At 45.1% G+C, this 13652-nt stretch overlaps 1 protein-coding gene across 4 annotated transcripts in view; it reads left to right on the top strand.

The window, feature by feature from the left end:
• Positions 1-2491: 2491 nt before the first annotated feature.
• The window catches only part of MRAP2 (melanocortin 2 receptor accessory protein 2), a 52701-nt gene continuing 41540 nt past the window's right edge, over positions 2492-13652 (top strand). The window contains exon 1 of one of the 4 annotated variants that reach the window (XM_073022601.1): positions 2492-3139. Coding sequence is in view for 3 of the 4 variants with exons in the window: in XM_038002228.2 (XP_037858156.1) it covers positions 3255-3628 (374 nt within the window). In the remaining variant the exon portion in view is untranslated. Of the gene's footprint in view, positions 3140-3205; positions 3629-5998; positions 6286-13652 lie in introns of those variants that run through there. The other 3 variants (XM_038002228.2, XM_038002229.2, XM_073022600.1) reach the window with 3 other exon arrangements.

The following is a 13652-nucleotide window of genomic DNA, read 5'->3' as shown; positions in this document are numbered from 1 at the left end:
TTTGAGAATCTGACTAAAGTTAGATAACCTCTAGCCTGGAAAGTTGACATATATAGACAGCCATGATTTTTATACATATTAAGGGAGTGATGAACTTCATAAAGCTACTCTGTGCACCTCTTGTGATTTGGCCCTGCTTACCTTTCCAGCCTCATGTCAACTCTGCTCTCACCATGCTGCAGCCCTCTTGAATCGGCATACCCATTCTCAGAATGCATTGTATCCTTCCATGCTTGTGTTTTTGCAGGTGCTCTTTCCTCTGTCTACCATATACTTCTCTTCATTATCATTGTAACAAACTTCAAAATTAAAATTACATTCTATCTTCTTAGAGAATCCTTATTGTCATCTCCTACTTCCCACAACCTAAGTTAAACCAAGTGCTCCCCAAGGACCTCCATCAGTCTAAAATATTTATAATACTAAGTTTTTATTATTTCCTTACCTTTGTCCTTTCTACACGATTGTGAGCATTTTGAGGACAAGGACTGTGTTTTAATCATTGCTCTTTTCCTGGTATCTAGGACAGAGCTGAGCACAGTCAATGTTTGCAAGTATCTGTTGAAAGATCAAATGAATGCATTCCTGAATGAACAACTGAAAGAGAAGTATGAGTTTGTGGTGAGCTCATTTTGGAGCCAAACAGTGCTGGGTTTAAATCCTGGCTCTCTTGAAGACTAGTATTGTGACCTAAGCGAAATTACTCTAAAGCCTCCATTTTCTAATCTCAAAATAGGGCAAATGGAATTTACCTCAAGACAACCATTGTCAACTTATATTGATGAACAACAGCTATAGCTACATATAACTCAGTCCTGTCACTAAATTTCTGTGAGTTATCTTGGAATGAAAAGACAAAACAGACAATGAAGCTGTATTCTTGCAGATTAATTTATTAACAACAACAGTAAAAATATACTCATTGAATGTCTACTGGGTAGAAGACATTATGCTAGGACCTGTGGAGAAATGAAATGTAAATTAATATTTGGCCTATGGAGAAGTTAAGGAATACAGTATAGGCTAAATTTTAAAATAAAGTAGAAAGTGTCAGGTGCCATAAGAGAGGTATCAGATTTTAGATTAAGAGTTCGTTTGTAGCTGAGACAATGAGGAAGGCTTTCTGGGAGAAGTGGTGTTTGAAATGAACCCTGAAGGAAAGGTCAAAAGATTTTTGCTGACAGGGGAGGAAGGAAGATGGGAATGAATGCAACGAGGAGGTGGAAATACCCAGGAGAGAAATGTGGGCTCCGCCATCCTATTGTTGTCGTTGTTTCACCAGATGCTGCAGTTTCATCTTCTGAAACTAAGGGTTAGTGACCTGCCTTTTTCACAAAGTACAATGTGCCCTGGTTTTCTGTCTGGAGGCATTGACACTCTGCCCAGAACAAGGCCACCTGATGCCAACAGCTAAGGCAGAAACTGGCCTGTTCACGCCGTAGCCCCTCAGAAGCAGCAGTTCTGTCGCTCTGTGTCGCGATGCCCTGAAGACACTTGGCAGAGGCTCTACAGCAGGGGTGAGGAATCACATCCCTGTGAACAGGAATGTGCAACTGGAACTGGTGTGGACACTTGGGGAATGACTAACAAATCTTATCACAGATTGTCAAATTATGTTATTTAGAATCAAACTGCTTGTGAATGAGGCAGAAGATATACACACATGCTGTAAAGATGGTTTTCTCTAATGAGCAGTGGTGATGAGCTTTTTTCCATATGTTTGTTGGCTACATAAATGTCTTCTTTTGAGAAGTATCTGTTCATATCCTCTGCCCACTTTTTGTTGGGGTTGTTTCCTTCTTGTAAATTTGTTTAAGTTCCTTCTAGATTCTGGATATTAGATCTTTGTCAGATGGATAGATTGCAAACATTTTCTCCCATTCTGCAGGTTGCCTGTTCATTCCAAATGCCCATCAATGATAGACTGGATAAAGAAAATGTGGCACATATACACCATAGAATACTATGCAGCCATAAAAAAGAATGAGTTCATGTCCTTTGCAGGGACATGGATGAAGCTGGAAACCATCATTCTCAGCAAACTAACACAGGAACAGAAAACCAAATGAGCATGTTCTCACTCATAAGTGGGATTTGAACAATGAGAACACGTGGACACAGGGAGGGGAATATCACACACCCAGGCCTGCTGGGGGGTGGGGGTCAAGGGGAGGAAGAGCATTAGGACAAATACCTAACGCAAGCGGGGCTTAAAACCTAGATGACGAGTTGATAAAAGCAGCAAACCACCTTGGCACATGTATACCTATGTAACAAATCTGCACGTTCTGCACACGTATCCCAGAGATTAAAGTAAGAAAAAAAAAAAAAAAAAAAAAGATGTGTTCAAAATATTTCGTTTTACACGTGGTAATGAAACAGCTTTAAAAAAAAAAAAACCAATCAGTGATGAGATGTCATTTCCAGGAATCGTTTTCCAGCACCACCAGGCTGAGTTCATCACACTGCCACCAGCCTGCATGGGTGCTGCATTTCCCCTGCTACCGTATAATGGTGGTTAAACTATGGTTCTGGAGCACCAGGCTTCCTGACCTTGAAGGCAAGCTCCTCTATTGACTAGCATATGACCTTGGGCAGTTCTTTTAGCCTTCCTAAGTTACAGTTTCTCATCAGTCAAATGGAAATGGTGGTAATACCTGCCTAATATGGCATATGGAGAGTAGTAAAAGAAATGACTAGTGCGGTAAAGAACATCTCAGTGCCCGCCACACAGCAAGTGCTTTCTCTCCAGATACTTCTTTCTGTCTCATCTCTTTTAGATCTTTACTCCGCTGTGAAGCCATCTTTGACCATTCCATTTAAAATGCACCCCCTACCTCCAAACATTATCCCATTTCCTCCCTTCTTTTTTGTCCACCGCACTTCATCACTATCTCACATACTATGTATTTTAGTTATTTGTTATGTTTATACCTGTCTCTTTAGTAGAAGCGCCAAGCATTAGTATTCCCAGATCAATGCCTGGCATGCAATATGGACTCAAGGGAGAAAGAGATGAGCCAGCCCTGCTATGCTGAAACTACTCCCGGCCCAGTGCTAGCCCTTTGGGACCCCGTTTGAACGTCTGACTGCCCTTTGACACCTGGACCAGTGGGCAGGAAGAGAAACTAAAATCGAGGTAGTAATTTAAGTAGCACATTATGGGGGGCTCTGACCTTATTGAACTTGAACTTAATGCTGCCGATTTTTCATAAACCTCGATTCATGCTACCCCACTCCCTCTCGCTCAGCTAATGAGCTCCTCCTGTTACCCAAAGTTTACCCGAGAGACCCACTGTAGTGCCCGGGATAGCAAAGAATTCTCTGACTCAGGCTCTGACTCGGACTCGGAGAGGCAAAGCGAGCAGGAAAGGGATCTGCAAAGCTCACCTCCTCTTGGCCAAGGCGGCCTCGCGCGGGTGAGGCGGCCCCCGCGCTGCAGCCCCGGCTCCAGCGCCCCGCGCCGCCTCCGCGGCGGGTCGGGAGCGCGCGTCTCCGCAGCACCTCGGAGACAGGAGCTACTCGCCCGGTCCTGGGCGTGGGAGACGGCGGCGGCTGCGCTCGCGCACTTCGGAGGAGCCAGGAGCCGGAACCAGGGCCAAGCCTGCGGGCCGGAGAGAGCCAGGCGGTAACCACGGGCGGGACAGGGCGCCCAGGGCCGAACAAAGCCCGGGCGCTGGGTGCGGGGCGCGTGCAGCCTTGGTCAGGGCAGTAGGGCTTGCTTGGGCTTGGGGGCAGTCTTTAGTTTGGAGGGGCTGGAGAATGGGGTGCGAGGAGGAGAACTGGGATGTGAGGACGCCCAGGGGAAGCGTGTGGAGCCCGCGGAGAGCACCAAGTTTAAAACCTTCCCGGCAGCCCGCTGATGTGCGTGTGGACGCCGCTGGGCGTCCGAAAAGCCTGGAAGCGGCGGCGCTCGGGGCTTGGGTGGGCTTCCTCCCCTCCGCTGGGCCCCAGCGGCAGAGGCACACCCTTTCCCGCCGGTGAGAAAACTTTCCTTGCTGCGGCCCTCCTGCTGCCTTGGTGCCCTGCAACTGAGAGAGCCCCCCTGGACTGGGGAAATGTGCTGGCTCCTGGCCCCGGGCGCGCACCCCATGCATTGGGCAGGGTTCTCAGATGATCCCTGGCTTGACAGTTGTATTCATTTTATTTGAACTGGGGAGTCTGCTCTGCTCGCAGGTCATTTTACTGATTAGAGGGAAATAGGGGTTTCACACTTTACCCGCTGCCCCACCCCGCAATCCCCCCACCCTCCCGAGCCCCGTGCCTTCCCATCCTTTGTGTAATTGAGGAGGGCAAAGAGTAGTCTCTGCCGAAACCTGTTTGGAGGCGTTGTGGTTTCCACAGCATGTTAAATGGCACAGAATCTCAGCCACTACTCTGCATTTAGTTTGACAACAATGAAACACTCTGGTGTTTTGAAAGCAAAGGAAGCTTGAATGAATGTGTCCAGGCAGACGAGAGAAGGGCTCTCTCATGCATAAATTAATTCTTACGAAAACCCCAAAAGTAAGTAGTGTTTTCAGTTTGCAGGTGGAGAAAATTAGATTGCGATATTAAATACGTTTTCCAAGGTGACTCCCCCAGTTAAGTAATAGTGGGGAGTAGGGGTCTGGAAGCTAGGACTGTAAGTCTAGTGTCCTTTAGGTACATTGCATGGGATGCATAGCCAAGAACAGGTGCCAGAGAGTGACATGGGCCTGCAAGGATAAGGTCAGGAAAGCCAGAGGCCACTGTGAGCTGGGGTACCCACAAGGAGTTTTGTTCTTATGAGGAAGACCATCCAGTGTTTATGGAAGAATAGATGATATTAACAGGTGATAGGAAAAGGAAGAGTTTCTTCCAGTCTGTGTCTTTCTTTTCAAAATGGGGAGGCCAGCCTAAACCCTTTAAAGAGGGTCTGGAAGCCCGAAACTGGACTGGATGTTCAAAGCCCAAATGGCAGAAGTCCTAGAGTAGTGAAAGCGATTATAGTCATCTTTGTGCAGGTATGAGAGACGAGAACGGACCCAGGAGAATTTTCAAGAGGGGAACATTGAATCCTGGCAAGGTTCTAGAACAAATTCTTTAAGATAGCTCAAAACTACCTAGGGAAGCATTTACAAAGACTTATGCCAAACCAACTCCCTTCCCTTTTCTAGCAATCTCCTGGGCTATAGATCAGGGTATGCTGTATCCATTGTCTTCAAATGGATCAGTTTAGTGAATTGCAAACAGCAGTTTTTAAAACATGAAAACCAAAAGAAAGAAAGATAAGATATCAGAGTGCATTGCATGAGCAAGGGGAAGTACTGTTTTTGGAAGCACCGCTGGTGATGCATGTGTCCTGTTCTGCGTTGCTGATCCTGCTGCCTCTGCGTGAGTGCTCATACCCATGGCTGGCTGCCCCCTTTCAGCCTTCTGAGCTAGGCCCACTCTGGTCACAGCGGGGATCATCTTCTTTTAACTTGCAAATTATATGTCATCAACATATTCTGAAAAGGTGTTTGCTTCCTCCTCCCCATTTCTGTCAGTCCCAGGACGCTGAAGTATTTTGTCAGTCAGAATTCATCTCTGAATTATTTATTTGTGAACTTTTTTTGATAGCCACAGTTCATAGATAACTTTTATCAAACATATTAAATTAGTCCAAATTGTATAAAGAGAATATCACATCTGTCCTTTTTAGCTTTCAAGTGAAATGTTTTTGTTATTTGGAGTACAAAAAATACTGGAAAAACAATATTCTTATGATGTTTGTGTAATATATTTAAGGAACTGTTATTATACCAAGCTATGATATTTGGAAGATTACCAGATAATGCCTCATTGTGTCATTTTCTGTCTAGTCTTTTTTTTTTTTTAATTTTTCTTATTTTGGCTTTTTTTTTCCTAAATGAAATATCAAGGTAGATATATAAGAACCTCTCCGTAACTCTTGAACCCACTGGTTACTTCAAAAGTATGAGGGTTCATCATGCAAAGAAATATGAAGAAATGTTTAAACAAACAAAACGAAAATAATATGAGGGTTGAGCAAGGAGGCTTTGTTGAACAGATTTACTTCCTTCATCCCAAAGATAGTGATGGGGCCATCTGAGGGTGAATTGAGCTGTCCATGTGCCTCTTGTATTTGGGGCTCACACAGCGGCCTACGCGGCTGGATCACTCACTTTCCCAGAGTTTGTTGGGCAAAGGATGTCTGATGATGATCTGGGAGCCAGGTTGGGGCCACATGGGAGGAAGGGCTGGCCAAAGGGCGAGGACATCTGGCAGCAGAAGTAGGAATGAGCAGCCAGCTGAAGGAAGGTGAGTATTACCAACGCACCCATGTGAGGTATGAAGATAGTTAATTCAGTCCTGTCCTCCTGCTTTGATCTTGGAGTGCTCTGAAACTGGCCAGCAGTTGAGTGGATGTGAAGAAATAGAAAAGAAGTTTACCTTCCCCCAACCCCATCAGGAGACCAGCATGCAGCAGGACATTGCTGAAATAGGGCAGATTCATGTTATAATGGGTCAGAGTTTCTTTTGTTTCCAAAGATTAGATATTTTAATTTTTTTAGGTTTTTGTATTTCTTATTTATTTAGTCATTTGAGACAAAGTCTCATTCTGTCTGTTGCCCAGGCTGGAGTGCAGTGGCATGATCACAGCTCACTGCAGCCTCAACCTCCTGGGCTTAAGTGATCCTCCCATCTCAGTCTCTCAGAGAGCTGGACTACAGACACACACCACCATGCCCAGCTAATTTAAAAAGTTTTTTTTTGTTTTTGTTTTTTTGTAGAGATGTGGTTTTGCTCTGTTGCCCAGGCTGGTCTTGCATTCCTGGGCTCATATCCTTGCCTCCACATCCCAAAGTGCTGGGATTACAAGTGTGAGCCGCTGTGACTGGCCTCTTTTGGGACTTTGAAGTTGTTGCATGAACAGAAACATCTACTCAAGTATTTGTTTGAGGGCAGGGAAGATGAATCCTTGAATGTATTTTAAGGAGCAATAGAAAACCAAAATACAATTGACATTTGAGCAGGCCCCACAAGCTGTGCTAGCTCAGAGTAGGTAATATATGCTTGGTTTAAAATTAAGTAGAATAGCAATCTGTGTTTATTGTTACATTTACTTTTGACAAAGGAAGACTTAGAGGCAGAAGCAGTTAGAAAAGGAAAGAAAATGTTTACTTCCCCAGAGTGCAAGGGAGTCAGACTTTATAAGACTGGCCCGTCAAATAAAATCACAGTAAATACTTGAAAGAAAATATTCCCCCAAATTACCAAAGTTCTCCATGTACATTAGTCTGTTGTTCGTGACTGAAAACAATTTTCTCGCACAGTTACTGTATTCCTAAAAGTTGTGACTTGTTTTCAGACACCAGCATAGCAAAGAATCAAGGGAAAAATGGTTTCTTTAAGGGAGTGAGATGTGTTTGAAATTTTATTTTGGAGACCAACTTTCAGGCAGGGTGATCATGTTATTTTTGCTTCATGTCAGGGTACAAAGTGATTTTTTTCTTGACTGCAGTGTGAGAAATACTTAGTACTATTGGAGAAGAGGAAAGTATGCATTTTCCTTGCAAACATGATTCTGCAGTCCCTTATAGTATTGTTGAGATGTGAGGTAAAAAAGCAGAAGTTGAGAATCTCTCTATGAGATGCTAAAATTATGTATGTTAAAATCTGAGTTTAATTGTTGCTCATGTTTCTGTTATCAAGACCTGTGTAATTTTTGCCTCACTAGAGAACATTAGTAAAATTTCATAACCCTTCAAGTGAAAATAGTTTGTAAGCTTCAAATAATTCTCCTGCACGGTGCATTTTGTTTTCTTCTTGCATGTCCTTGGTAATAGCAAAAACAGCAATCACTGGAAGGCAGAGCAGGCTGAGGGAGGGGCTTCTTAAGGATTAGTTTTGAAGTTGCCTGGTTGAACAAAAGAGAAAAATTAGGAGCTGAGTGAGGGAATGTGGTTATAAACGTTTTCTATCTTTCTACAAACCTTTGTATAGATTATTTCAGGAAATATAATTCTATCTTGTGTGGGGAAAAAAAGAAAGAAGAGAGAGAAAGAAACAAAATTAAGATCAACTATATCATATAAAACCTACATCATATTCCTACCAGTGTGATATGGTTTGGCTGTGTCCCCACCTAAATCTCATCTTGAACTGAATTCCCATAATCGCCATGTGTTGTAGGAGGGACCCACTGGGAGGTAATTGAATCAGGGGGTGGGTTACCTCCATGCTGTTCTCATGGTACTGAGCTTTCAAGAGATCTGATGGTTTCAGAAGAGGCTTTCCCTGTCTCCACTCTGACTTCTCCTTGCTACCGCCATATAAAGAAGGAAGTGTTTGCTTCCCCTTTTGCCATGATTGTAAGTTTCCCGAGGCCTCCCTAGCCCTGTGGAACTGTGAATCAATTAAACCTCTTTCCTTTGTAAATTACTCAGTCTCATGTAAGTCTTTATTAGCAGCATGAGAATGGACTAACACAGTAAATTGGTACTGAGGTAGTGGGGAGCTGCTATTAAAGATACCAGAAAATGTGGAAGCGACTTTGGAACTGGGTAATGGGCAGAGGTTGGAACAGTTTGGAAGGCTCAGAAGACAGGAAAATGTTGGCAAGTTTGGACTTTCCTGGAGATGTAGAGGGCTCGGAAGAAGACAGGAAAATGTGGGAAAGTTTGGAACTTCCTAGAGACTTGCTGAATGGCTTTGACCAAAGTACTGATAGTGATATGGACAATGAAGTCCAGGCTGAGGTGGTCTCAGATAGAGATGAGGAATTTGTTGGGAACTGGAGCAAAGGTGACTCTTGCTATGGTTTAGCAAAGAGACTGGTGACATTTTACCCCTGCCCTAGTGATCTGTAGATCATCAGAGTGATTTAGGGTATCTGGTAGAAGAAATTCCTAAGCAGCAAAGTGTTCAAGAGGTGACAGAGCATAGAAGTTTTGGAAAATGTGCAACCTGACAATGTGGTAGAAAAGAAAAACCCATTTTCTGGGGAGAAATTCAAGCCAGCTGGTTGCAGAAATTGGCATAAGTAACAAGGAGTCAAATGTTAATTGCCAAGACAATGGGCAAAATGTCTCCAGGGCATGTCAGAGACCTTTGCAAGCAGCTCCTCCCATCACAGACCTGGAGGCCTAGGAAGAAAAAATGGCTTTGTCGGCTGGTTCAGGGCCCCCCTGCTGTGTGCAGCCTAGAGACTTGGTGCCCTGCATCCTAGCCATTCCAGCCATGGTTAAAAGGGGCCAAGGTATAGCTCAGGCTGTAGCTTCAAAGGGTTTAAGTCCCAAGCCTTGGCAGCTTCCATTTGGTGTTGAGCCTATGGGTACACAGAGGTCAAGAATTGAGTTCTGGGAACCTCCACCTAGATTTCAGAGTATGTATAGAAATGTCTGGATGTCCAGCTAGAAGTATGCTGCAGGGGCAGAGCCCTCATGGAGAACCTCTGTTAGGGCAACGTAGAAGGGTAATGTGCAGTCAGAGCCCTCACACGAGTCTCCAATGGGGCACTGCCTAGTGGAGGTCTGAGAAGAGGGCCACTGTCCTCCAGTCACCAGAATGGTGGATCCACTGACAGCTTGCCCCATGCACCTGGGAAAGCCACAGACACTCAATGCCAGCTGTGAAGGCAACCAGGAGGGGGGCTGTACCATACAAAGCCACAAGGGTGAAGCTGCCCAAGGCTGTGGGAGCCCACCTCTTGCATCAGCATGACCTGAATGTGAGATATGGAGTCAAAGGAGAATATTTCAGAGCTTTAAGATTTAATTACTGCTTTATTGGATTTCAGACTTGCATGGGGCCTGTATGTGAGACATAGAGTCAAAGGAGATTATTTCAGAGCTTTAAGATTTAATTACTGCTTTACTGGATTTCAGACTTGCATGGGGCCTGTAGCCCCTTTGTTTTGGCCAATTTCTCCCATTTGGAACAGGTGTATTTACCCAATACCTGTACCCCCATGGTATCTAGGAATTAACTAACTTGTTTTGTATTTTATAGGCTGATAGGCAGAGGGACTTGCCTTGTCTCAGGTGAGACTTTGGACTTGAACTTTTGAGTTAATGCTGGAATGAGTTAAGACTTTGGGGAACTGTTGAGAAGGCATGATTGTGTTTTGAAATGTGAGGACATGAGATTTGGGAGGGGCCAAGAGTGTAATGATATGGTTGTGCTTTGTGTCTCCACCCATCTCATCTTGAACTGTAGTGCTCATAATCCCCATGTGTCATGGGAGGGACCTGGTGGGAGGTAATTGAATCATGGGGGCAGTTATCCCCAAGCTGTTCTCCTGATAGTGAGTTCTCATGAGAGCTGATGGTTTTATAAGGGGCTTTCCCCTTTTTGCTCACACTTCTCCTTGCTGCTGACATGTGAAGAAGGATGTGTTTGCTTCCCTTTCCACCATGACTGTAAGTTTCCTGAGGCCTCCTTAGCCATATTGAACTAATGTGAATCAATTTAACCTCTTTTGTTTATAAATTACCCAGTCTCGGGTATGTCTTTATTAGCAGTATGAGAATGGACTAAATCTTCCACTGAATTATCCCAATAGGAGAGGAGAGTTAATCCTTATTTCTAGGATTCTGAAGCAGAGGCCAAAGGTGGCAGGAGCAAACATTTATTTGGTTCTTACAGTTTACTCTGTAACATATCTGCGCTTATTTAATATAAAACATAATCCTCCAGGTCCTGTATTATTGATGCTCCAGGAAGATGAACCAGGTATGCCTTGAGACTCTGGGGACTATTTGGGATCCTTAGACCTAGGCAAGCTGAGGGACACTACATTCTTGCCCTCACTTTATAAAGCCCCTCTTTTCTGGGCAGGCCCCTCCCTGAAAGATGAGGAGGCTATGGTGTGCCTTGAGTCTGCACTGTCCTTGCACCCCAAGCTCTGGTTTGCTTGTAATTGATTGTACTGAGGTGGCAGTGGGTGCAGTAGGTGGAGAAACTACAAGAGCTACACATCCTAGTTTAAGACCCCAGGCCTCAGAAGATAAGATGTCATTAGAAAGTTCAGGTTTTCTACTGCTCTGTCCTAAGCTCTTAAATAAACCACTGCTCTAGCTTACATTTCCATTTCTGCGGAACAGAGCTGGAAATACATGGTACTGAAAGGTGACAACACACTAGCAGCCCTCGCTCTCCGCGCCTTCTCGGCCTTGGAGTCCACTCTGGCGGCGCTTGAGGAGCCCTTCAGCTCCCCCACGGCACTGTGGGAACCCCTCTCTGGGCTGGCTGAGGCCAGAGCCGGCTCCCTCTGCTTTTGGGGAGGTGTGGAGGTAGAGGTGTGGGCGGGAACCGGGGCTGCACCCGCAGCGCCCACAACACCTGCAACATCCGCAATGCCCGCAACGCTGGCCTGCCAGCGTGAGTTCCGGGTGGGCGTGGGCTCGGCAGGCTTAGCACTGGGAGCAGGTGGCCCTGGCACCCAGGCAAGCCCCCTGGCAGTGAGGAGCTTGGCACCTGGGCCGGCGGCTGCAGAGGGTGTGCCGGCACTGCACTTGATTTCTCGTGGGGCCTCAGCTGCCTCCCCGCTGGGCAGTGCTTGGGACCTGCCGCCAGCAATGCCCCAGCTTCCTCCCGTCCGACGTGGGCTCCTGCACCTCCTGAGCCTCCCTGACAAGCACAGCCCCCTGCACCTCGGCGCTAGGTCCCATGGACCACCCAAGGGCTAAGGAGTGTGGGCATACAGCTCGGGACTGGTGGGCAACTCTGCGTGCAGCCCAGGTGCCAGATCCACTAGGTGAAGCCAGCTGGGCTCCTAGGTCTAGTAGAGACTTGGAGAACCTTTATGTCTAGCTAAGGGATTGTAAATACACCAATCAGTACTCTGTATCTAGCTAACCTAGTGGGGCCTTGGAGAATTTTTCTAGCACTGTGTCTAGCTAAAGGATTGTAAACGCACCAATCAGCACTCTGTGTCTAGCTCAGGGATTGTAAACGCACCAATCAGCACTCTGTCAAAATGGACCAATCAGCTCTCCATAAAATGGACCAATCAGCAGGATGTGGGTGCGGTAGGCTAAGGGAATGAAAGCAGGCTGGAGCCAGCAGTGGCAAATCCGTTGGGTCCCCTTCCACACTTTGGAAGCTTTGTTCTTTTGCTCTTTGCAATAAATCTTGCTGCTGCTCACTCTTTGGGTCCATGCGGCCTTTATGAGCTGTAACACTCACTGGGAAGGTCTGCAGCTTCACTCCTGAAGCCAGCGAGACCACGAACCCACCAGAAGGAAGAAACTCCAAACACCTCTGAACATCAGAAGGGACAAACTCCAGACACACCGTCTTTAAGAATGGTAACACTCACCACGAGGGTCTACGGCTTCATTCTTGAAGTCAGTGAGACCAAGAACCCACCAATTCCGGACACAGTACCTCTCCTTTTCACTCCTTTGCTAAAAGAATGGTTCAGCTCAGGACCATAACAAATAGTGTGTGATATGGTGTGTGCTGCTTGGAGACAGATACTATGAGCCAAAAATACAAAGTAGTCTTGTTTGGCAAGTCATCCTCACAGTGATTTAAGGCACGGCCAGTCTCTCTTATTCTTATTGTGCCAAGTGTTTCAAAAACTCCACTAATTAGAATTTAAAGAGGGGTTGATTCCCTGGTATTCTTAAAATGATCTAATTTGAAAGTTGAAGATCTTTAAAGTTTTAATTCTCTTAGCCAGGCTGTTTTAGAATAGCAGCTATGTAAAACAGTATGACTCAGTGAGAGGCCAAGTCTTTGAGGAGTCTGGTGTATACTTTCTTGCTGCTAAAATGAGAGATTCAGATAATCCATGTAATGGGATTTGAGAGAAGAGAGAGATCCTCATGTGGTGAAATAGTTGGAGAGATCTCTTTGGAGGAGGTAATATCTGATCCCTACCCACAAGGGTAGACAGGAATCTGGAGAGGTGGAAGAGGAAGTCCAGCTTGCAGGTGGAACTGAATGGGCAAAAGCTCAGAGGACCATCTTTGAGGGTTTCCCCATCCCAGGTTCCTGTACCATCATGAGCCCTCCCTTTTTTAGTGACCCTGTTGTTTCTACTGTCTATGTCTTCAGGCTTTTTTGTTGCCCCTTAACCCATGTGTGTGTGTGTGTGTGTGTGTGTGTGTGTCAGGGTGGGTGTGAGGGGGTGGGTGGGTGTATTTGAAAAAGTGAAGTTCATTGTGTGGGAGAGGATAGTTTGAAATAACAAGCCTGAATTCTTTAAGAGCACAGTCTGCAGTCCTTGACTTTTTGACCTCTACTAAATCTTTCATGGTTAAACAACAGTGTTTAGAATATAATGTTGATCTGAATGGACTCATAATAATTTTAGCATGTTCAAAACTAGTGCTCTTTCTCCAGGAAGGGCATATTTATGAGAACTTAGTGGACGTGTTTGCTGAAGATGGCATGAAGTGGAATAGATTAATGACATTTTGTAAATGTTTTCTTTTCAAAAATGTATTTATTTTTTAGTTATAGTAAGAGTGATTGGTATAAAGTAAGTCATTTTTAATGGACTTCCTAGGACAGTTTAATTAGTTCACCAAAGAGAACATTGTTTTCCCCAAATTAGTTTCAGCACTGATATTAATTTGCTTGGGCTGCCATAACAAAATACCGCAGACTGGGTAGCTTAACCCACAGGAGTTTATTTTCTGTTTTCTTTTTTTGAGATGGAGTTTCACTCTTGT

Source organism: Chlorocebus sabaeus, chromosome 13 (genome assembly GCF_047675955.1).
Source record: "Chlorocebus sabaeus isolate Y175 chromosome 13, mChlSab1.0.hap1, whole genome shotgun sequence".
Classification (NCBI taxonomy): domain Eukaryota; kingdom Metazoa; phylum Chordata; class Mammalia; order Primates; family Cercopithecidae; genus Chlorocebus; species Chlorocebus sabaeus.
This window is presented reverse-complemented; position numbering and strand designations above follow the sequence as displayed.